The following is a 24,392-nucleotide window of genomic DNA, read 5'->3' on the forward strand; positions in this document are numbered from 1 at the left end:
CCAAAGTCCTGCTTCATCGTGCAGGCCTCAGGTGAGGCTGCTTTCCAGGTGCTGGACACATTAAAACAGCTGGATTACCCTGAACAACATGTCTGAGAGCATCTGGTCTACCTGTCTGTGATGTAGTGTGACCGTAAGGCAGCTCAGGAGTGTGTGTGTGTGTGTGTGTGTGTGTGTGTGTGTGTGTGTGTGTGTGTGTGTGTGTGTGTGTGTGTGTGTGTGTGTGTGTGTGTGTGTGTGTGTGTTGACCGTGCGGGTTTAGGGGTAGATTCAGGCTCAGGTCGGGGTTATCGTCCTTATAAACAGTGTGTGTTTAAACAGAGCCGGTTTAAGGGGGGAAATCAGAATCAGAATCAGAATACTTTATTGATCCCTGGGGGAAATTATTTTTTGTTACAGTGCTCCATTTTAAACCAACATTAAGACAAGACAGACAATACGCTAACTAAGAATAGTACAATATATACATATATATACATACATACATACATAAGTCACTTATAAATAAATATTTGGAAAAGAAACATGTGTAGCTGTAGCAGCAAACAGTGTGTTAAGTGGATGCGTTGTACAGGGAGATGGCCACAGGCAGGAATGATTTCCTGTGTCGTTCAGTGGTGCTTTTCGGTAATCTCAGTCTCTCACTGAACGAGCTCCTGTGACTGACCAACATGTCATGGAGTGGGTGGGAGGTGTTATCCAACATTGTCTTTATCTTGGACAGCATCCGCCTCTCCGACACCACCTTGAGGGAGTCCAGCTCCATCCCCACAACATTGCTGGCCTTACGGATCAGTTTATTGAGTCTGTTGGCATCTGCGACCCTCAGCCTGCTCCCCCAGCATGCAACAGCATAGAGGATCGCACTGGCCACCACAGACTCATAGAAAATCCTCAGCATTTTCTGGCAGATGTTGAAGGACCTCAGTCGCCTCAAAAAATAAAGACGACTCTGGCCCTTCCTGTAAAGTGCTGTGGTGTTTTTAGCCCAGTCCAGTTTATTGTCAATGTGTACTCCAAGGTATTTATAGTCCTCCACAATGTCAACACTGACCCCCTGGATTGAAACAGGGGTCAAGTGTTTCCTGGTCTTCCTGAAGTCCACGATCAGTTCCTTGGTCTTTGCCACGTTGAGCTGCAGATGATTCTGCTCACACCACGTGACAAAGGAGTCGACCACAGCCCGGTACTCTGTCTCATCATCCCTGCTGATGCATCCAACCACCGCAGAGTCATCAGAAAACTTCTGAAGATGGCAGGTCTCTGTGCAGTGGCTGAAGTCTGTGGTGTAGAGGGTGAAGAGGAAGGGGGAGAGGACAGTCCCCTGTGGTGCCCCTGTGTTGCTAATCACCTTGTCAGACACACACTGTGGGAGACGTACATATTGTGGTCTTCCTGTCAGGTAATCAACAATCCAGGACACCAGAGAAGCATCCACCTGCATCGCTGCTAACTTATCACCCAGGAGGGTCGGCCTGATGGTGTTGAAAGCACTGGAAAAGTAAAAAAACATGACCCTCACAGTGCTCGCCGGCTGGTCCAGATGGGTGTAGACACGATTGAGCAGGTAGATGATGGCGTCCTCTGTTCCGAGACGAGGCTGATAAGCGAACTGAAGGGGATCCAGATGTGGTCTTACTATGGGTCGCAGCTGGTCCAGGATGAGCCTTTCCAGGGTCTTCATGATGTGGGAGGTCAGTGCCACGGGCCTGTAATCCTGGGGGCCACTGGGACGAGGCGTCTTTGGTACAGGGACGAGGCATGATGTCTTCCACATCACCGGGACCCTCTGCAGACTCAGACTCAGCATAAACAGTTTATGAAAGACTCCACACAGCTGGGGGGCACAGGCCTTGAGGACAAGGGGACTCACTCCGTCTGGTCCAGCAGACTTGCCTGAGTGAAGTCTCCTCATTTGCATCTCAACCTGGTATTGAGTGAAGGCGATGGGTGGGGGAGGGGTGTCAGGAATCTCACAGGAGGCAACATGTGACAGGAGGCAGACATGTTTGTGTAGAAGCAGGCCTCGTTGGCTTCAGCGTGCTGTCAGAGGAAGCGGCTGATTTAGCGTCATGCTCTCCAAACGCTCTACATGATGAAACGTACGCACAACGTTTTTGGTCCCACACTCTACGTAAAGCTGATTTGCTTTGTTTTTGGTGCTTTGACCCATGAAGTGATCTTTTTAATTTGATTGGAAATTGTTGTCACGTGATGTGATCACATGACCTTCAACATGTATGTGGTGTAATTTTGTGTGTTATTGTGTGGTGAAGTGCAGGTGTGCTCAGGTAAAATGGGAGAGTGCGAGTTGGTAGTCACTCCTGTCGCAGTGAGGTTGGTAAGCTGGCCAATCAGAAGAAGGTGGGGAGTTTGGTGTTCGTGTTAGCATACATTAGCATCTGCCACTTTGCTTCTGACAAACTCTTTATAACAAACATTGTTTGTTTGCTGTGAGATAAATACATTAAAAGTCTTCTTCTGCTGAGTCTGCAGAGGGTCTTTCTACATAAAACCACAGAAGAAGACAATAGTGCTTATTGCAGAGTTGCATTAATTTCAGCAGCAAACATTCAAAAGTCAAAATCCTTGAAGGATTTTCTGTACAAATCAAAGAAGTTCTGCTGTTAATCTGCCAGACATCACAAAGTCCACTTTTCTTTTCTCACCGTGCACATGCTGCACGTTGAATGATCCGAGTGTCTGCAGCAGGAACCACGTTACAGCAACATCTGCTGAGGAGAGAAGCCGGCTGACGGTGGAGATGCTGTCTGACAGAATCGTATATAAAACATGTTAATACTTAGCGTGTAGGACAGCACACGTCTGTCTGTGATTCTGCTGACTCTGAAACATCTTAAAGCCTCCCTGCTGCTGACACCGGTTTAATCTCAAACAGAAGAAGAAGAAGCTGCTGCGACTAAAACCAGCGTAGATCAGTTTAATGACAGCAGCTCTGCTCTGCGTCCACGTAGCAATCAGAAAGTCGAGTTTTTGTTTGATTTTATTTGCGTAATTAAATGCTCAACACTGTGTTTACCTTTATTTTTGTCCTGTATCGATACTTTTACATTTTCCTGCTTATATTAAGTTTCTTTGTATGAATGTGTGTATTAGCACACATATTTCTGTGTGAATCTATTCTGTTCATTTCAGTTCCATATTTTTTTCTTGGACTCTGTTAGAGCAGCTTTGCATGAGTCACAGTTTAAAATAATCCCTCTTTATGTCGTTCTGGGCCTTGATGCAGCCCGTCAGTTCATTCTCTATCTGAAACAAGCTGTTTTCATTTCTGTCCCCACAAAGGATCTTTCTTCTGATTGGTTGCCCCTCATAGATATTAGGTGGGTGGAGCTTCTCAACATGAGGTGACCGTACTAGAGCTATGCCTTTTCTATGACCTCACAGATCCAAGAGTAGAAAAAACTGTAAGAAACTGAGTGTTAAGAGAAGTCTGAAGCTACACCGACATCAGTATTTAAAGTTTTGGTCATGTTTAAAATGAGCGTTTCCCTCTGGAACAGGAGATGTACGACAGGAAATACCAAAAACCCTACACGTTAATAAAGGACGGAGAAAGCTCAGACTGACTGAGGGCGAGCTTTGTGTTTGTAGTTTTCTTTGTGGATGAAATGTGGAGGCCAACAAGCTGCTCAGTGTCTGAAGGCTAAAGCAGATTCTTTGAAGCTCAAAGTGTCTGAGAGCGTAGGAAGCAAACACAGGCTCGTGGTTTCAGAGCAGCTGTGGACTCCCTGACTCGAGCCGACTCGGGCTCCTTCCTGACTTCTGGGTCATTCTTGTAGGTCTTTGGTGTTGGTGAAACTCTGGGATAATGTCCCCGAAAAGTCAGTGAAACAGCCGTGTGTGTGTGTTTATGCCCCTCCCCCTGCACCTGACGTGGCACAGGTTGTAGTCATTTTAACAGAACAGCTTGTAATGAAAATATAAAAACACTCATTCAGATTCAGCACTGTGCTTCGTCCCCAGAAAGAGTCTCGTATGACCGTCACCGTGTTATTGTTGGCAGCTTAACTTCATTAATCCCTTGTTTCCTTAAAGTGCAGCGATTAGATGACTGATTAGTTGTTTGAGAAACAGTTAATTTTATAAAAGCTGCTGCAAAATGAAATGCTGTCTGCAGGTCTGCATGACCTGGAGGAGGGTCATTACTCTGTTTGTAGGACGATTTGTTCTCAGTCGCTTTCCTGAGGAAAGATTTCTTATTTTTAGCTTCTGATGTGTTTCTACTAAACTGAATGTGTTTCGATTTTTATTTATTCGATTGACTCTGAAAGCAGAGCTTTAACTTTCACTTGCTGGCTATTGTGGATCATCATATTTGATCAGGTGAAAGCTGTTTTAAAGTGGGAGACACTAAAACACTTGTTTCAGAGAGAGGACACACTAAGTTCCAGTATAAGATAAAGAAGGATGATTTTAAACCACAGATCATGCAAATATGGTTCTGGAAATGATCAGACACTTCAGATTATTCTGCAGTTTGAATACTTGGGGATTATTCGATGATTGTGTTGCTCTAAGGCTGCAGGTGAAAGCATCAACAAAACGTATTTACGCTGAGCTTTTTGTCGTGCTTTGCAGACTCAGGAAAATCCTTCGAATGTCTTTGTATTAAAGGTCTTAAAATCTTAAATTTAATCTGGTGAACCAGCAGAAATCTTGCGACGTGCTTATTTCTATCAGCTGCCGTTCCTGTATGAAGGGGTCTTTGCTCTAACTTGTACCCCTGCGCCTCTCTCCGGACTCACCCGTCTGTGTGTATACAGGTTCAGGACTGTATGTGTGGTAATGCTAAATCTTTGTTTGGACACACACTGATCCCGGTGTGAGTTAGTGGGGCCTCCTGTGCTGCTACAATACGACCGGTACGCTGTGAGTAATGATTAAATCCTCTGCAGAGAAGCTGTGTCCACACTTGGTCGGCTACATTTAACAAACAGCGTCTCATCTCTGCCGCCGCCCCCGAAACCCGAACCAAGCCCGGTGTATTCATCGCTGTCAGAGTTATATCTGTTAGACCGCCTTGTTGCTTTCATGTCTGAACATCAGAAGATCTCCAGCCTAAACAATATATATAATCAATTTTCTCCCACTTACCCGGGTCACAGAGATACCCTCACATTCCCCTCCACATCCACTTCCTTGGGATACCGAGATGTTCTTGAAGCAAGCCTGCAGCCCGGATTGTTCTTAAGCCTTTTTCAGCTGCATTATAGATGTTTAACATAAAGTTGTGTTTCTGTTACGTTCATGCAAAAAGATGCAAAGCGAGAAATGGATCAGTATTTGATGTTTGATGTTTTCGAAGCTGTCTCCAGGTGCACAAAGACCAGTTTTCAGACTGATCTACGGACTTGGCTTCAAAGGATTGCAGTGAAGTTGCTGCCGAGACAGAACTTTCTCTGTTAATGAATATTGGAGAACTTCCCACAGTTACCACGACTCCCACAGCGTTCTTTAAAATCTAGAACTAGTTCCACTTATTTTCAGTGGAGAAGCATCAGTGGCATTTCCCAAAAGTGTAGCCTAACACACAAATGTCTCCATCCAAAATATGCACCAGAGAACTTGCCCATTTACTTTTTGGCTGCTCATCTTCGGGTGTTTGTGTGACCTCAGACTGACTCCATAACTTGTGTTGCACAGAGTTTGACCACTTCAGGACTTGGTTTTGGGACCTCTTGGAAACTTGCTGTTCAGACTGTCTCAGTTTCTTCACTTTTAATGTGAATGTGAGTAAAATAGACTTCAATGATATTTAATCTCTGGTTTTGGAGCATCTTGTACCAATGGACAACAGCCTAGAACCAGCTCCCCTGGTGTGGAAGAGTTCTTGGGTGGATTTAAGTGGTCTCGATGCCAGAAAGACTCCCAAAGACCTTTTTGTCTTTGGGAAGTGTTTCTAGAGTGATTTCCACTTTGGTTTCATCGTTCTAGATTTGAGTTAATCTCAGACTCAGTTTTGGATTTAGAGCAATTGTCTCGGAAAAAACCCACGAACCCTAATGCTCAGGATTCAGTGTCTTTAGGGCTCTGATTGGCTGTTTGGGATCATGTTTTCTCTGCAGGGTGATCCAACACCTTTGATCAGCTGACTGCTTGTGTTAAGCTTTCAAACAAATCCTTTCTCTGGTTTCCCTCACACTTCCTGTTGCACACAGCTGTGGAGTCACACTGGCCCGTCACTTTGATGAGGGGCAGCGGCTCTTGATCCAAGGTTTGCCTGTGAATTGACTCCTTTTTCCAGAAGACCTGCGAGGTAACGGTTTACTGGGAATGTTTAAATGTTTTATTGGAAGACCGTGAACCCAGCCGCAAATAGCGGACTGCTTGTTTGTAAGGAGGGAATGGTTTTTTTTTACCTTTTATTACTTCTAAATCAAGTGTCAGGGACCAAGCAGTAAAGCATAAAGGACACAGGTGGTTTTAATTAAAAAAAAAAAAAAAACGGGTTTTATTGACCCAAAAATATGAAAATATATTTAACAAAGCCAAAACTTAAACAGGCAGACCAATAAAAGAGGTCAACTCAATAGACTAAACTCAAGATAATAATTAACAAAACCTCAAACAAACATATGGTAAACTGACCTGCTGAAATGACACACAGGGGGACTTAAATACTGGTTTAGCTAAACCAAATGACACACACGGGGGAAAACAAGATGGCTGCCATATAACCAACTAATACAAAACATTTAAACAAACATGAAACACCCCCCAGGCAATGAAGCATGTGGTGCAATCCAATTAGGCTGTCAGCAGTACTTCAGGTCTCCCAGCCCTTTGCCACACCTTTTGCCAGACAGGAGGAGACACCAACCCCCAGGTAACTCAAACAAAGATAGATGTATTAATATAACATAAAACAGAACTTTGACCTTGCAAGGTTAATGTGTGCACGCTATATAAACATTGGAAGGTGTGATGGAAAAATGAATACATTTAACAAAGAAACGATATTGAACAATAAATAGAATATTTTAAAGTAGTGACTGTAAATTAAACTAAAGTGAATCAACGGGTGATGAGGTGTGGAGCTTACCATGTGTGGCATGCCATCACACACCTCCCCTCTTCAGAGCTCTCGCTGGAACAGCGAGAGAGATAGTCAGCAGTAAGGTTCTCCTTGCCTGGTACGTGGTGGACAGTGAATCGGAATGGCTGTAAGGCCAGGTACCAGCGGGTAATTCGCCCATTTGTGTCCTTCATCTGCTCAAGCCACTGTAGTGCTTTGTGATCAGTTTCCAAGGTGAAGTCTCTTCCCAGTAGATAGTAGCGGAAGGAGTCCAGGGCCCACTTGAAGGTCTCCTTCTCTACTGTGGAATACCGAACTTCCCGTGGAAACAGTTTCCGGCTGATGTAAGCCACTGGATGGCGGCCTTCCATGGTTTCCTGAAGGAGGACAGCTCCCAGGCCCCGATCTGAAGCATCAGTCTGTAATATGAATGGTTCATCAAAGTTGGGACTGTACAAAACCGGTTGCTTACTTAGTGACTGTTGTATGTCATGAAACGCTGCCACTGCCTCCTCTGTCCACTGGATGTAATTGGGGGAACGTGATCCCGTCAGGTCTGTGAGCAGAGCTGCCCTGTTGGAGAACTGAGGGATGAAACGACGGTAGAAACCTGCCATGCCCAAAAAGGATCTCAGCTGCTTCCTTGTTTGGGGCAGGGGGGATGATTCCATGGCCTCGATTTTGCTGACTTGTGGCCTGATAACCCCCTTGCCGATGACATGGCCCAGGTATTCTGTCTCAGCAGCGGCGAAAACACACTTTGACGGATTCACCGTCAACCCAGCTGAGTGCAGGTGGTCCAGAACAGTTCGCAGGTGTTCCACATGCTCCTCCCAGGTGTTGCTGTGGATAACAATATCATCCAAGTAAGCAGCAGCAAAGTCAGAGCAGTCATGTAATTACCTGATCCATCAGCTGTTGGAAAGTTGCTGGAGCTCCATGTAGTCCAAATGGCAAGACTGTAAATTGGAAAAGCCCCCATGGTGTTCTGAATGCCGTGAACTCTCTGGACCGTTGAGTGAGTGGGACCTGCCAGTAACCCTTACACAGATCTATTGTGGTCAGGTACCTTGCTTTTCCCAGACGTTCAAGTAGATCATCAATTCTTGGTGTCGGGTAGGAGTCAAACATGGATATGGAGTTCAGGTACCTGAAATCAATGCAGAACCTCATACTCTCATCCTTTTTGGGTACCAAGACCACAGGGTTGCACCATTCACTCTTAGATCTTTCAATGATCCCTAGAGATAGCATCAAATCGATTTCCTTCTTCAATGAAGGCAGCAGACGTTCTGGGATCCTGTAACTTAATCGTCTCACAGAGGCACCTTCTCGTACCACAATATCATGTTCGACAATGTCAGTTCTCCCTGGATTCTCTTGAAAGACTGCTGATTTACACATTTCTCTCACCTGCTGCTGCTTGTCCTCTGGGAGATGGCTGAGATCATAATCCAGAGAGCCAGCAGGTGGTAAATATTGCTCATCTGCTTCATCTTCTTCAGGCACTCGCCGTATGAGCATTGCATCTGCCTTGTGTTCAATACGCTCCACCCACTCCTTCAGAAGGTTTATATGCAAGACCTTGCTGGAGCGCAACTGCCCTGGGGTGGACACCTCATATGTGGTGGGTCCCAGCTTCCTCATGACTTCAAATGGCCCCTGCCACTTTGCCAACAATTTGTTGTTGTCACTGGGGAGGAGCACGAGCACCTTTTGTCCTGGCTCAAACGCACACTGACGAGCAGATTTATCATACCAAGACTTCTGCTGCTGCTGGGCCTCCACCATATGTGATTGAGCAAGTTCACCCATTTTCTCCAACCGTTCTCTCATCTGAATGACATAAGACAAAATGTTCTTGGATCCCCCCTCCACCTTGTCTCCCTCCCAAATCTCCTTTAACAGAGTTAGAGGGCCACGAACCTCATAACCATACAACAGCTCAAAAGGTGAAAAACCTGTGGAGGCTTGGGGGACTTCTCTATAAGCAAAGAGTAGATATGGCAGCCATTGATCCCAATCGTTACCACTGTCGTTGACAAACTTCCTGAGCATCTGTTTCAATGTCTGGTTAAACCGTTCTGTCAGCCCATCAGTTTGAGGGTGGTATGGTGAAGTTCTCAGACTCCGGATGCCCAACAACTGATAAACTTGCTTTAACAGAGTAGACATGAAGTTAGTGCCTTGATCAGTTAGTATTTCTCGTGGAAACCCAACTCTTGCAAAGAACTGCACTAAACAAAATGCAATGGGCTTGGCCTTTATAGATTTTAAAGGGAACACCTCAGGATATTTTGTGGCATAATCTGTTACAACAAGCATGTAACGATTTCCTGCTTTGCTCCTCTCAACAGGCCCTACAATATCCATTCCAAGACGCTCAAAAGGAGTGCCGATGACAGGGAGAGGTTGGAGTGGAGCTCTATGGGGGATTTTAGCAGATGTTATCTGACACTGTAGGCAACTTTTACAAAACTGAGCCACATCTTTGCTAAGACCAGGCCAGTAGAAATGATGTTTGATGCGAGCTGTGGTCTTGTGTTTACCAAGGTGGCCAGCCCACGGAATAGAATGCCCTAAGGTGAGAATGGCGTTTCTAACCTTCTGGGGAACCACCAGCTGCAGCACCGACCCCTGCTGACGATAGAGAATGTCATTTTGCAAGATGTACTCACTGTTAACCTGCTCCACTCCAGGTTCCTTTTCTTTGGCCTTCCGGAAAAGAGATATTAAAGATTGATCAGATTTTTGGAGTTCAGCAATTTCAGTTGGAATATTAAACCCTAGGGGTGACGGTGTTGGCTCAGCGTCTGTTAGTGTATCCACAGGTGAAAATTTGAATTTCTCCTGCCTTCTTTGTCTGCGGGTCTTCCGTGGCTTCACCACAGTTGTCTCAAACTCCTCATTAAAAAAAGGCAGGGCACTCAGGGTCTCAGAGTGGGTACTGACTTGCTTAGCCTGAGCTCTGGTAACAGCTACATTGCACTCCTCAGTCTGCTCAGACTCCAACAAATCAAAAAGCACAGGAAGGTCACGCCCTAACACGGCAGAGTAAGGCAAACTGTTCACAACACCCACATTCAGCAGATACATCTGGTCCTGAACTTTAATGTAGATGTCAGCTGTCGGATATCTTTTCTCATCTCCATGGACACAACAGATTGAAATTGTATCACTGGTGCGAACAATATTAGGTGGGGCAAAATCTGAGTGAATAAGAGACCGAGAACTGCCAGAGTCAAGAAGGGCATTGAGTAGAAACCCATTCACTTCAATCTGGCTCATTTTGATGGATTTGTCACTCTCCTGCTCAGGATCAGCATTAGAACGAGGAGCAAAACACATTTGCACCATTTTAGCAGAATTTCTTGGGCACATAGGTTTTGTATGGCCCTCTAATCCACAAAGATAACAAATGAGCTTCTTACCAGAGGCCTTTGGTGGTCTAGTGGTAGACTGAGAGCTCTTACTGGTGCTTGTATTTGCTGAATCCAGATGGTTTTGCTGAGGTATCTTCCGGGTGTCCCTCGATACCTTCCATGCATTATGGCTCCATGCTTGCCCCTTCTTTCTGGCAGCAACAAAAACATCAGCTAACCGAGCCGCTTCCATTGCTGAACCAGGGTTGTGTTCTCTGATCCAAACCTGAAGCTCAGGAGATAACATTGTGAGAAACTGCTCCAAGATTATAGTTTCACCAATGTCATGAATAGTTTTACCCTTTGGCTGGATCCATTTCCCATAAAGCTCCTTCAGTCTCGCATATAGCTCACGAGGGCTTTCATCTGGTTGAACGTCCAGGGATCTGAATCTTTGCCTATATGTTTCAGGGTTAATGTCATATTTTGACAGAATAGCTGATTTCACTTTATCATAGTCTAATGAATCATCAATGTCCATGTGAACATAGGCACCTCTAGCTTTACCAGTAAGCAAGGGTATCAAATGAAAAACCCAATCTGACTTCTGCCATCGATAAGCTGTAGCCATACGTTCAAATGTGATCAGGAAATGTTCAATATCATCAGCTTCAGTTAATCTTTCCAATCTGCCCTCTATTTGTAGGGGAAACTGAAATGCTGGTGAAATGGCTGGATTGGAATTAGTCATAACTGGTTCAGCCTGGGCCTGCTGAACAGAGGAAGAAGGATGAATATCAAACTCTAATGATTCAGAGCGAGCTTCTGCAGAATCTGATGGTGATGTTCTGACTTGGATTTCTGACTGCAAAAGTCTAAACTGATGTTGAAAGGCTTTAAATCGCTGTTCTTGTCGTGCATTTAACTCACTCTGTTTTGCATCCCGGATGTCCTGTTGTTCCATGTGAGCATGTAGCATATTGACTAGATCAGACAAAGTAGGCTCCTTTTCAACTCTCTCCACAACTTCAGTGACTCCTGAGGCTCCATTTTCCTCCTCTTCGCAGGTTTGCTGAGCAGATCCCTTTTTCTTTTCATTCTTGCCACCACGATGCATTCTTCCTCCTCATGGGGAAAAACAGAAGAAAGAAAAAAAGAAAAAGAAAAAAGACCTGTGTCCAATACTGGATGATCCCACTGCTGCCACCAATTGTCAGGGACCAAGCAGTAAAGCATAAAGGACACAGGTGGTTTTAATTCAAAAAACGGGTTTTATTGACCCAAAAATATGAAAATATATTTAACAAAGCCAAAACTTAAACAGGCAGACCAATAAAAGCGGTCAACTCAAGATAATAATTAACAAAACCTCAAACAAACATATGGTAAACTGACCTGCTGAAATGACACACAGGGGGACTTAAATACTGGTTTAGCTAAACCAAATGACACACACGGGGGAAAACAAGATGGCTGCCATATAACCAACTAATACAAAACATTTAAACAAACATGAAACACCCCCCAGGCAATGAAGCATGTGGTGCAATCCAATTAGGCTGTCAGCAGTACTTCAGGTCTCCCAGCCCTTTGCCACACCTTTTGCCAGACAGGAGGAGACACCAACCCCCAGGTAACTCAAACAAAGAAAGATGTATTAATATAACATAAAACAGAACTTTGACCTTGCAAGGTTAATATGTGTGCACGCCATATAAACATTGGAAGGTGTGATGGAAAAATGAATACATTTAACAAAGAAACGATATTGAACAATAAATAGAATATTTTAAAGTAGTGACTGTAAATTAAACTAAAGTGAATCAACGGGTGATGAGGTGTGGAGCTTACCATGTGTGGCATGCCATCACATCAAGTCTTAAAGTTTAAAACGCCTCCTTTCTCTGCAGGCCTCGAGTATGTGGAGATCGCTGCTGTGCTGGATGGATGCTGTCGCCTAAAACTAGGAGATGCACCAAACGTGAGTATAACGTGAGGGAACCACCACTAGCATGAATTTTGTTAGAAGTGTTCTTTATTTTAGTCAACATCACTCATCTTGCTGCGCAGTTTAACATATCTGCAGCACACACCTGCAACAAGCATGCACACTGATCCATCTGCAGATTTGGTTGATTTTGGTCCTCAGGGTGCAGCCCAGATGGATGCCCATAGCATCCACCCAGCGTCCAGTTGCTGAGTCTGCACAGACGGATCTGATAATGCAGGTCAGGTGGAGCTGCTGTCAGCGTGCATCACAGTTTAAAGTGTGAAATGATGCTGAGTGGTGGAGTCCATATGCAGAGCTGGATTTATGCACTCCACCTGCAGACCTGCAGGCGCTCCCACAGAACAAAGTTTAAAGCAGAGTTGCTTCTCAAAGCTAACGGTTAATTTTTAATTCATAAAATCTGAACCTGCTTCTTCCTGTTAATCAAAGGAAACCTCTGGTGCTGATAAACGAAGCTAACATGGAAACGGCTAAAGCTGCTGAAACATTAGTGGAGACGATGAGCAGGAAATTCACTTCCTGAGTCCGTAAAAACTGAGCGCTCACTGTTGAACTCAGATTTGAATTCTTAGCTAAAACCTAACAACTTTTTTCGCCCTCTGTCACAGGGTCACATGATCGATTTGTTCATCCAGATGATGATTTTTTTTTTCCAACACTTATTGTTTAGCGGCTCAGCTCCAAACGAGAGGAGAATAAACTGGGTGATTGTTCTTCAGCTTTTCTCTTCATATCAGCAAAAACAAATCAGACTGTGAAACATCATCAGGACGTCCCAGACAAAATATCTCAGACTAATCTGGATCCAGGGGCTGAATCCATGCAGGATATAATGGGATATTATATTATACGTGTGTGTGTGTGTGTGTGTGTGTGTGTGTGTGTGTGTGTGTGTGTGTGTGTGTGTGTGTGTGTGTGTGTGTGTGTGTGTGTGTGTGTGTTGTTATTCTGTGCAGATTAGCCACATATAAAAGTAATTTTACACACGTGGATCCTAATGGTTTCTTTCAGGACGGGATTATGGGGATTGTCTGAAGCAGAAACTCGTGAATAGAAACAGATTTTGCCTCTGACTCGCTTTCTCTCTCTCTCTCTCTCACACACACACTCACACACACACACACACACACACACACACTCAGCTCAGGGCGTGCAGAGTGAAGTTTTGTGTTTAGTCACATTGTTGAGCAGTTGGTCTGCAGACTCACAGAGGGAAACGCTGGCGCTGAGTTTCTGTTTGTCAGACAGGAAATGCAGATCAAACCAAAGAGAATAAAAGAATAAAACGCTGGTTATCCTGAGAAACTGCAGAGTTAAAAACCTGTTTTAATCTCAGCCCCCCCCCCCAATCTGGGTCTGACCACAGATCAGTTGTACAGGTGCTTCTCTGAGTGATTGAGTGATGCAGCAGTAACCTGCAGGTCGAGCTGCTCACAGACGCTGGTTTCTGGAAGTGTTCCTCAGCACATGCACTGATGTTTTAATGCAGTGCTGCCGACGCTCACAGAGAGAGATGTGCTATATATATCTATATACATATATATGTTCACAGTAAGGAACATTATTTTGAAACTGTTCTAGTTTGAAGGCGCAGATTTTTGCAGAGTGGTCATCCTCTGCTCATCTGTCCTTCTAGGAAACTCTGCCTCCTAAACATGCTCTTTTTATACCTGATCATGTTACCAACCCGTCTTTCAGCTACAAAGTGCGTAATGATAAGTGTTACAGCTGCATTCTGCCTGAAAGCCACCAGATGGCAATAACTGTGCAAACAGACATAGAAAACAGCTTTTTGTTGACCCCTGTAGACATCTTCCTGCTGAGTTTGGGGCTCAGACTGTCGTTGTGGGTCACATTGAATAATAATAAGTCTACATTTCAAATGGAGGATTATTTGTGGTATGCTCATTAGCTAATGACTTATGACTGATGGTCCATTAGCCAATGAGCTGCTGGTTTCACAGTGAGATCGGCCCGGCTTTGTTACATCAGGGTATTTGACTGCTGTCTACGCTGCAGTAATGTTCTGTTAATGAAGCGCGCTCTCCTTCTTCTTCAGCCAGGTGTTCTCCTCCCTGCCGTAACGGGGCGCTGTGTCGACAGTTTAACAGGTGCGTGTGCAGACAAGGTTTCCATGGTTACCACTGTCAGCTGCCCCTTTCTGCACCAGGACGCCTGCTGACATCCATCCACCCGACAGAGTTCCCGGTCCACCTCAGACCCCTCCGGATCCCACCACAACCAGCTCTGAGCCCCCAGAGAAGCACCAAACCTGCTGCCAGCTCACCTCCACCCGAACCTCCACCTGAACCTTCAGACCCGAACCCGACTTCTGCTCAGGCTGATGGAGAGGAGGACACAAAGGTCCCTGACTCTGGTCCTGCCAAAGCTGTAGGCTTTGGAGGTCAAACTGAAGAGAATGATGGAGCTGACAGTGGAGGAGGTGTTTCCAAGCGGTTTCTGACTCGTGAGGAGAACCAAGCCTCCCCAAAATATCCCACTGTAATCCGGTTCGATCCAGATCCAGATGAAGGGCTGACAGCCTCCAATCAGAGTTCTGATTCTGGATCTGAAGCAGAGGAGAGGAGACCAGGCACTTTCGAAATGCCTCCACCCGAGTTTGATCCAGGACAGGATGAGGAGGATCAGAATGAGGGGAAGGAGAAAAAGATGGCGGGAGCAAAAAAGCTGAGGTAACAAAAAACTCATCTTCTTTATCTTCTCATCTCCTCTTTTTCCTTTCCTAACCTCCTTGTTTCCACTCCTCTGTCCTGGGTCACAAAAATAAAATCCCTCCTGAGTCTTTTCTGGTCCACTCTTCCTCGACCTTGATGGGAAACTTTAACTCTGTAACTCTCTTTATTTAAGCTCAGAGCGTGTTTAAGGTGGGGGGACAGTCTAACCCCCTCTCCTTTCACAAAGGATCCTCCAGTGTCTCCTTTGCTAAAGGAGATGATGAAGGATGCACTGAGGCACCTTTCCTTAGAATCTGGAGAGTTTAACCAGCTGTTTTGTAGCTCCTCTTTGTCCTTCTCTCTCCTGCTTTTTCTTCTTCCTCATCATCACTGCACAGTCAGTGCCGTTCTCTGTTCAGACACCAGGTGGAGTTATTTATTTGATTATATACGCTGTACTGTGCACTGTATGTTGTACAAAGATCAGGCACTACTTCCTGAAGCTGCTGGAGGCTCTAAAATTTTTTAAATGTTCCAGAATCAGCTGGGAAAACTTCTCCATCCATCCTGATCTTTGTTCCACAAATCCGTCACCTCAGATCCAGATGAGGAGATGGGAAGAAAGACCTAAGCTTTCACTTCTCCGGAGAGTCTGACCTCTGCTGAAATCCAGATTCACAAACTGAAAGTCAGCACAACCCTTGAGTCATAGGTCAGGTGGTGGAGGTCAAAGGTTAGAGCCATGGTCCCTACAGGCTGTGGGAGAATGTTTTATGTTCTGTCTGCTGCAGATTAAACAGAAGTTTTTCACAGTAAAGACTTTTTTCATCACAACAACAAGAGGGTTGCTAAGGATGCCTCTGAGTTTGTGTAGATTTTGGATAAACACCGAACCCCTCTGATCTGGGACAGAGTGTCAGCAATTCATCTCTTTCCTTCTCTGGTTTGAAATCATGGCTTTCGGTATCTGCTGATAATTTCGGTATGACTAAACAAGGATTTAATAATTCATCAACACTTATTTATCAACAAAAACCTAAAGTTTTTTTTTCTAGCTGCACATCAAACCTGCATTAAGATCAGGTCGGTGTTCGGTGTGGTTTCAGTGTCTTAAGCTGACATCATCCTGAGGACGGCTTGAGAAACTTCCTCTTGATGAGGAAGGTTTTTACCAACACCTTACCGTTAGGTGTCTGTTGGTACCTTTGTACTGATGCAGTGTGAAATGAATGAGTTGTTAAAAAAACATTCAGCATTTCTGATGAAGTAAACTTAGAACAACACGGACTCAGATGTGATAGATCTGGTTGCTGATATCTGATCCAGGATTTTGAGTAAGGATCGGATCAATATTGCCAACATCGTGTCACTTACCAAACGATGTTAACTCATCATTTTGAGCATGCACTCACCTTTACAGGCTACGCTTCAAAAACCCGTTGGTCTAACTAACAATCTTGAAAGTACAGCTTTTTGAATTTACAGCAATTCGTTTTACTTTTAATAAATCCAGCACTGATTTACGTGTCTAAACTAAAAGCATGATGAAGTAAAAGGTTAACCCCACAAAATTTAAATTATCAGTCCATACAAGCTTGAAAGAACATCCTATGGACAGGAACTCCAGAAAGTGGGAGTTCTCGAGTATTTATAGAGTCTTTGGTTGGAAGAAGTTTGACACCCCCCCCCCCCCAGAGGGTTAAACTGGTTGAAGTTATATTTTTTCTTCTAGTTGAAATAATGTTCAGAAGCTGCATGTTTGGAACAGGCTTTTCAGATCTCTCCAGAGCTCTAAATCTAGAGCCGGTTTTGTCTGTACTGTGCTTTTTGTGGCTCATAAAAAGCGACAAAGTGGCAGCTGTAACATTTAAGTTCAGGAATGAAAAATAAACTTTGCATCAGACTGTAGGGCGTCTCTGTGGTTATCAGCTCCAGCAGATTAATCTGTGCTGTTTGTTCACTCTGCTGCTGCTGCACCACTGTTTTCTATCACTCTATTTATGGCCACTTGAAATCATTCTCTCAGTTTACTGCCCTAGGAAAGCATAACACTGGAGCTACACTGGGTCAGATGTATAATCTGTAACTGACATTCTGTTTGATTTCCTGTGAAAACAGCTTTTTTTTTTTTTAAAAGAAGACTAAAAATATATCAGACACGCTGCCCTCAGTACCTGGCCAGCTGAACAACAACATAATTTTACAAGTTAACATCATGCCAGCTAAAATTAGGCTCCAGCATCCTAAAAGTACTTTTCGTTTGAAAAACAGCTTAATTATATTCTCACATCAAATGAGAGTTTTTAGCTAAGTGGGAATGTGCCCAAGTTAGAGCCACTTCACAAAGGTTTTCAGTAACAACGGCAAACAGGTGCTAACAGCAGCTAACAGGCAAAAACAGCAGTGCTTACTGACAGAAAATTACAACAGTTCTCATCAACAATTTACCTCAGTGTCACTGTCATCAATCAGCGAGGCTGACTCGTCGACAGTGTAAGGAATAATACGCAGAGACATGTCAAAATGTCATAAAAAATCAAGTAAATGTCTAAGCAGTGATCAGTGACCGTGGTCCACTCATTCAAGTGACTGCAATTCCAGGCAGAGTTCAGTGACTGATGTTTGTTACCTATCTTGACACAAAATACTAGTAAGCGTGCAAAATTTTGTTGGGCTTCAGATTTTCTCCAGTATAATTTGAGGGATCGTTGATAACATAATGATATAAATCATGTGGCATGAAGTCCGGGAAAGTGCCAGGGACTTCACACCAACACTTGTTTACTCATAGTTGCCATAGTTTATCTTATCTGCATAATATTTGGTATGTGTTTCACTAACTTGAGGTGTCAAGATTGTTACACACGCAAAATGGCTGACAAGCACTAAGTGGTCACGTGTCTGCAAAACCTCTCTAAAAACATGCTAACAGTGGCTGAAGTTTTAGAAAGATAGTAAATATGAATAAAATTATTTTAAAAGATGCTAACTACAATTAAAGTTATAAAAGATTAACTTAATAACTTACTATTAACTTACTATTAAATGAACTTATCTAATTAGCTATCTGCTAGCTATCAGTTATTACTGTTCAGCTTGTAGTGCCATTACTGTTCAGCTGTCAGTGTTATTACTGTTCAGCTGTTAGTGTTCAGCTGTCAGTGTTATTACTGTTCAGCTGTTAGTGTTCAGCTGTCAGTGTTATTACTGTTCAGCTGTTAGTGTTCAGCTGTCAGTGTTATTCCTGTTCAGCAGCTAGTGTTATTGCTGTTCAGCTGTTAGTGTTATTGCTGTTCAGCTGTTAGTGTTATTGCTGTTCAGCTGTTAGTGTTATTGCTGTTCAGCTGTTAGTGTTATTGCTGTTCAGCTGTTAGTGTTATTCCTGTTCAGCTGTAAGTGTTATTCTTTTTCAGTTGTTAGTGTTATTACTGTTCAGCTGTTAGTGTTCAGCTGTCAGTGTTATTGCTGTTCAGCTGTTAGTGTTATTGCTGTTCAGCTGTTAGTGTTATTGCTGTTCAGCTGTTAGTGTGATTGCTGTTCAGCTGTTAGTGTTATTCCTGTTCAGCTGTAAGTGTTATTCTTTTTCAGCTGTTAGTGTTATTGATGTTCAGCTGTTAGTGTTCAGCTGTCAGTGTTATTGCTGTTCAGCTGTTAGTGTTATTGCTGTTCAGCTGTAAGTGTTATTCTTTTTCAGCTGTTAGTGTTATTGCTGTTCAGCTGTTAGTGTTATTGCTGTTCAGCTGTTAGTGTTCAGCTGTTAGTGTTATTGCTGTTCAGCTGTTAGTGTTATTGCTGTTCAGCTGTTAGTGTGATTGCTGTTCAGCTGTTAGTGTTATTCCTGTTCAGCTGTAAGTGTTATTCTTTTTCAGCTGTCAGTGTTATTGCTGTTCAGCTGTTAGTGTTCAGCTGTCAATGTTATTCCTGTTCAGCAGCTAGTGTTATTGCTGTTCAGCTGTTAGTGTTATTCCTGTTCAGCTGTTAGTGTTCAGGTGTAAGTGTTATTCTTTTTCAGCTGTTAGTGTTATTCCTGTTCAGCTGTTAGTGTTATTTAGTCTGATGGTAAAATTGTAATCATATATTCTTACATTGTAAATGATAGTTTTTGTGTATATTTAAAGTAAATTTTTTGTTTATGTATTTTTTGTGTTTATTGACTACATATTATGTGTTCACTGTTATATAATGTATGTAACAGCCTGAGAGAGGTCCAGGCAGTGCTGCTGAGAAAGACTCTGTCACAGGGAGGAAGAGGTGACAAGATGGCCGCCCTGCTGATGAAGCACATTGAGAGGGAGACGAATAAAGTTCACAGTGCAACCTCCCCTTTTAATGCTTCCTCATCCTCCTCGCTGAAAACAAGTGTGAAGACGTTCCACACCCAGAAGGGGCAGTACAGCGTCCATTTCAACACCCTGACAGGTCAGTGATGTCAGTTATTTGAATGTTTTTTTTACACTTACATGTTTCATATTGTCAGACAGTTTTAATATTAGATAAAGCTAACCCAGGTAAATACAAAATGCAGTTTTTTAATGATGATTTTGTTTATGAAGGGAAAAAAATCTCCTTAAAGCCCTGTGTGAAAAAGTAACTGCAGCCGTTGTTAAGTTGGAGATTTATTAACTTTACTCTTTGGAAAGGATAGTTTTTTTCCCCCTTTAATACATGAAGTTATTGTTAGAAAACTGTGGAAGCAAACCAATATTTCCATCTTGACCAAAATCCGCCTTTTCCGGACGCTGATCCTGCTGATTTTACTCTATGGATCTGAAACGTGGACTGTGCTCAAAGAAGACCTCAACAAACTTGAAGTTTTCCAGATACGCTGCCTTCGACAGATATTACGAGTATCACTTCGAGGCCGCCTTCGAAACAAGGACATCCGACGGAGATGCGACAACCAACCGCCAATTGAGGGGCAAATTCAAAAACGCTGATTGCGATGGTTTGGCCATGTGTGTTGAATGGATGGGAGGAGACTACCACATCAACTCCTCTGACATAAACGACCCACCCAGTAGAGAATCCACCGAACGGCACCGAAGAAAACATGGCTAAAACAGGTCAAAGATGACATCAGGGGCAGAATAAATCTTGATGAGGCCAGGACAATCGCCAACGATCGCCATGCATGGCAACGAGTTGTGAAGGAAATTCTACAACCATTGGCACCCACAGCAGTGTATGGGCTTAGGAGTCGATCCAGACCCAACGCCAGCTAGGGATCAAAGAGAAAGAGAACAGAGGCAAACAGGAGTTAACTGCAGCTAATGGCAGCTAACAGCAGCAAAAATAAACACTGAGGGCCATTATTGCAAAAATAAATTGATTGAATTATTTATTAATGTATTTAATGTTTCAACAATTAATGGAACCAACTTGATAAAAAAAATTAAATAGTTTGTTAATCACATGTATAATTAATACAGAAAAGACAGAAAAGTTCAGGGTATACTCAACAACTAGCTTTAGTGACACTGTCATCAGACAGACGTGAGCGTCACCCGCTCAAATCGACTCATATCCAGAGTACGTAGACATGGACACATACTAACAGCTGAGGTAAGCAGCGGACTGACAGCCTACACTCAGCACAGATGAATGAGAGCTTTTTGTCCTACAGCAGCCATTGTAGCTAGGATTATGCTACAGTGGGAGTGCAAGAAAACATAACTGCAATCTGCTGACATCTAGTGGTGAGATTTTACACACTGTAACTTTAAGTGTGAGAAATAAGCAAAAAAACGAAGAAATCAAGAACGGGCCAAAGTTTGATAAAATAGCACAAAAGACAAAATTGTGTCCAATACTGGACCTGATGCTGATGAGACAATAACCAAAGGTGGAGGTTGACTCTGAAATAAATTTAAGTAAAATACAAACAATCTTTATGATGCACCCTTTGCACTCTAAGGTTGCCATATTGGCTTTTTCATATAATTTCATATAAAAAGGGTGCCAGATTAGCTCAGTGGGTGCTCAGCAACTATGTGCTGCATGTAGTGGCCTGGGTTTCAGTCCGACCCTTTGCTGCATGTCTTCCTCTCTCTCTTTCCCTGTTTTCCTGCCTCTCTCTATCCAATAAAGGCTAAAATGCCAAAAAAATAAAAAAAAGTTAAAATTCTGGTGTGGTGTTACAGATTTCACAGCGCTCTTAACGTGTCCGATCATGTTTGGGCACAGTAAGAGTAACCGTGTATTCGCCTCACATACCACTACGTGTGGATCATTATTTTCTCTAATAACCTGAGCGGAGTCGATATGTTGGTGCTGATGGATAAAAGGCACGCGTCTATCAGCCATGCGCTGCAGGAATGCGCTGTTTGTTTCCACCCACCATGTGTTAATGGAGCTGGAAGCCATGTTTTCATTGTGCACTTCAGATAAGGACAGCGTTAATGCGGTGTCAGAGTCCGGGCCTGATCGCCGTGATTAGACCTGTAAACAGTTCCTGTCTTTGTTCTGCTTTGGGGAGAACCCGGTTCATGCAGGAACGGCTGAAAGCTGCAGATGGAGGCTTTCTCATAGCTCTGGTGGAAGCTGGTTCTGAGATGTTTCCAGTTTGGCTTGATCTGAGTCCTTTTATTAAGGATCACTGGAACACATGCATCCATAATTTTTGTGTGTTTGTCCATCGTTGTCAGATTATCAGTTAAAAAAAACGGTTGACAACATAAAAACAAACCCAAGTCCAAAAAAACTGAGTTTATGAGTTTTGTTATGTACCATTAACAAAAATATTAGCTGGCACCTGTTGGTGAGCTGCAAAATCCTCCTTTGCACACCTTTGTTGTTCACTTTTTAAAAGGAATAAAACCTGCAGCTCCCGCTGGCATCAAACGCCGGCCGTCAGCTCCCGTTTCCTTAAACTGTGACAGAGCAGATCATTATGAGCATTTGTGAAAGCTGACTCCTGCGGTGAGAGCGGAGCCTTAAGAAACTGGTGGTGCTGTAATAACAATAATAATATTGCTTGTTTTGTTTCTGCCTTACAGCAGCTCTCTGTCTGTCAGTCAGGACATGAGCTCATAGGAAAACACCCACAGGAACAACCAGCCTCTATTCCAGCCAGAGCCACAGCCTCACCTCTGCTGGGGCCCCCGTTACTGGTTCAGTGACACGGGGCCGGTTTGGAGTGCGCAGTGTCACCCTGTGAAGTCCAACAGTGGTTCAGTTTTATTTATACAGCACAGAACCTCAATAATATTCACCTCAAAGTGCTTTATACTGTGAGGCAAAGGCCCAACAATCAGACGGCCCCCTATGAGCAGCCGTGTATCGCTGATCTGACGAAAAGGCTCTGCCTCCCATTCTACAGGGTGCGCCATTTATATGGATACACCGTCATAACATGGGAATGGTTGGTGATTTTAAAGTCCTGTTTGTGGCACATTAGTATATGTGAGGGGGCAAACTCCTCAAGATGGGGGGTTACCATGGTGGCCATGTAGAAGTCGGCCATCTTGGATACAACTTTTGTTTTTTCAATAGGAAGAGGGCCATGTGACACATCAGACTTATTGGTAATGTCACAGGAAAAACAATGGTGTGCTTGGTTTCAACGTAACTTTATTCTTTCATGAGTTATTTACAAGTTTCTGACCACTTATAAAATGTGTTCAATGTGCTGCCCATTGTGTTGGATTGTCAATGCAACCCTCTTCTCCCACTCTTCACACACTGATAGCAACACCGCAGGAGAAATGCCAGCACAGGCATCCAGTATCCGTAGTTTCAGGTGCTGCACATCTCGTATCTTCACACCATAGACAATTGCCTTCAGATGACCCCAAAGATAAAAGTCTAAGGGGGTCAGATCGGGAGACCTTGGGGGCCATTCAACTTCAACAATGACCAATCCACTTTCCAGGAAACTGTTCATCTAGGAATGCTCGGACCTGGCACCCATAATGTGGTGGTGCACCATCTTGCTGGAAAAACTCAGGGAACGTGCCAGCTTCAGTGCATAAAGAGGGAAACACATCATCATGTAGCAATTTCAAATATCCAGCGGCCTTGAGGTTTCCATTGATGAAGAATGGACCCACTATCATTGTGCCCCATATACCACACCAAACCATCACTTTTGTTGTTCCAACAGTCTTGGAGGGATCCATCCAATGTGGGTTCGTGTCAGACCAATAGCGGTGGTTTTGTTTGTTATCTTCACCATTCACATAAGTTTGCCTCATCACTGAACAAAATCTTCTGCGTGAACTGAGGGTCCTGTTCCAATTTTTGTTTTGTTCATTCTGCAAATTCTGCGCGCCGATCTGGGTCATCCTCGTTGAGATGCTGCAGTAGCTGGAGTTTGTAAGGGTGCCATTTGTGAGTAGCTGATATCCACCGAAGGGATGTTCGACTAATGCCACTCTCCAGTGACATGCGGCGAGTGCTACGCTGTGGGCTCTTGCTGAATGAAGCTAGGACAGCCACTGATGTTTCTTCATTAGTGACAGTTTTCTTGCGTCCACATTTTGGCAAATCCAACACTGAACCAGTTTAACGAAACTTAGCAAGCAGTTTGCTAACTGTAGCATGGGAGACGGGTGGTCTCGTAGGGTGTCTTGTATTGAAATCTGCTGCAATGACCCGGTTACTGCATTCACCAGATATCAACACAAATTCGATCCGCTCCTCACGTGTTAACCTCTTCGACATGTCAATGGCTGTGAACAAAGAGAAACTTGTAAATAACTCATGAAAGAATAAAGTTACGTTGAAACCAAGCACACCATTGTTTGTCTTGTGACATTACCAATAAGTTTGATGTGTCACATGACCCTCTTCCTATTGAGAAAAAAAAAAAAAAAAAGTTGTATCCAAGATGGCCGACTTCTAAATGGTCACCATGGTCACCACCATAGCTGGACTGGCCATCGGGCATACCGTCACATTTTCAATCTTTATCCTGGTGGGCCGGTCAGAGGCTTAGCCCTAAAGGGTAGTATGCATGTGGGATTTTTTTATTTTTTATTTTTTTTGGGGGGGGGGGGTAGAAATGACTGAAAGATTAAGAGACTCTGTTTTGAGTTTTGTTCAAAAAAGAATGACTTCATGTAGGGAAAAATATATATCACACATGCAGGACACTTTAAACTAGTTTTTTAATTAAGCAGCGAGGCAGAACAAAGTCGGGGCTGCATCAAGACACGAGGACTAAACCCCAATTCAACCAGACCCAGAACTGATCCGGAATTAAAACAGGACTACAACAGTTCAAAATCAGGACTACTGAGGACTTAACCAAGACAGAACCAGAATCAGAACTAGATGAAAGTAGTACTAAAAATCATCATAGACCT

The 24,392-nt window shown here is 43.6% G+C and overlaps 1 protein-coding gene across 6 annotated transcripts in view; it reads left to right on the top strand.

The window, feature by feature from the left end:
- Positions 1-24,392, top strand: part of ltbp4 (latent transforming growth factor beta binding protein 4) — a 69,251-nt gene that overhangs the window by 1,586 nt on the left and 43,273 nt on the right. For 5 of the 6 annotated variants that reach the window (XM_004565008.5, XM_004565010.5, XM_004565009.5 and 2 more), the window contains exons 2-4: positions 12,312-12,382; positions 14,472-15,105; positions 19,283-19,506. In XM_004565008.5, coding sequence (XP_004565065.2) covers positions 12,312-12,382; positions 14,472-15,105; positions 19,283-19,506 — 929 coding nt within the window. Of the gene's footprint in view, positions 1-11,734; positions 12,035-12,311; positions 12,383-14,471; positions 15,106-19,282; positions 19,507-24,392 lie in introns of those variants that run through there. The other variant, XM_076873503.1, reaches the window with a different exon arrangement.

The sequence above is a fragment of the Maylandia zebra genome, linkage group LG14 (genome assembly GCF_041146795.1).
Source record: "Maylandia zebra isolate NMK-2024a linkage group LG14, Mzebra_GT3a, whole genome shotgun sequence".
NCBI lineage: Eukaryota > Metazoa > Chordata > Actinopteri > Cichliformes > Cichlidae > Maylandia > Maylandia zebra.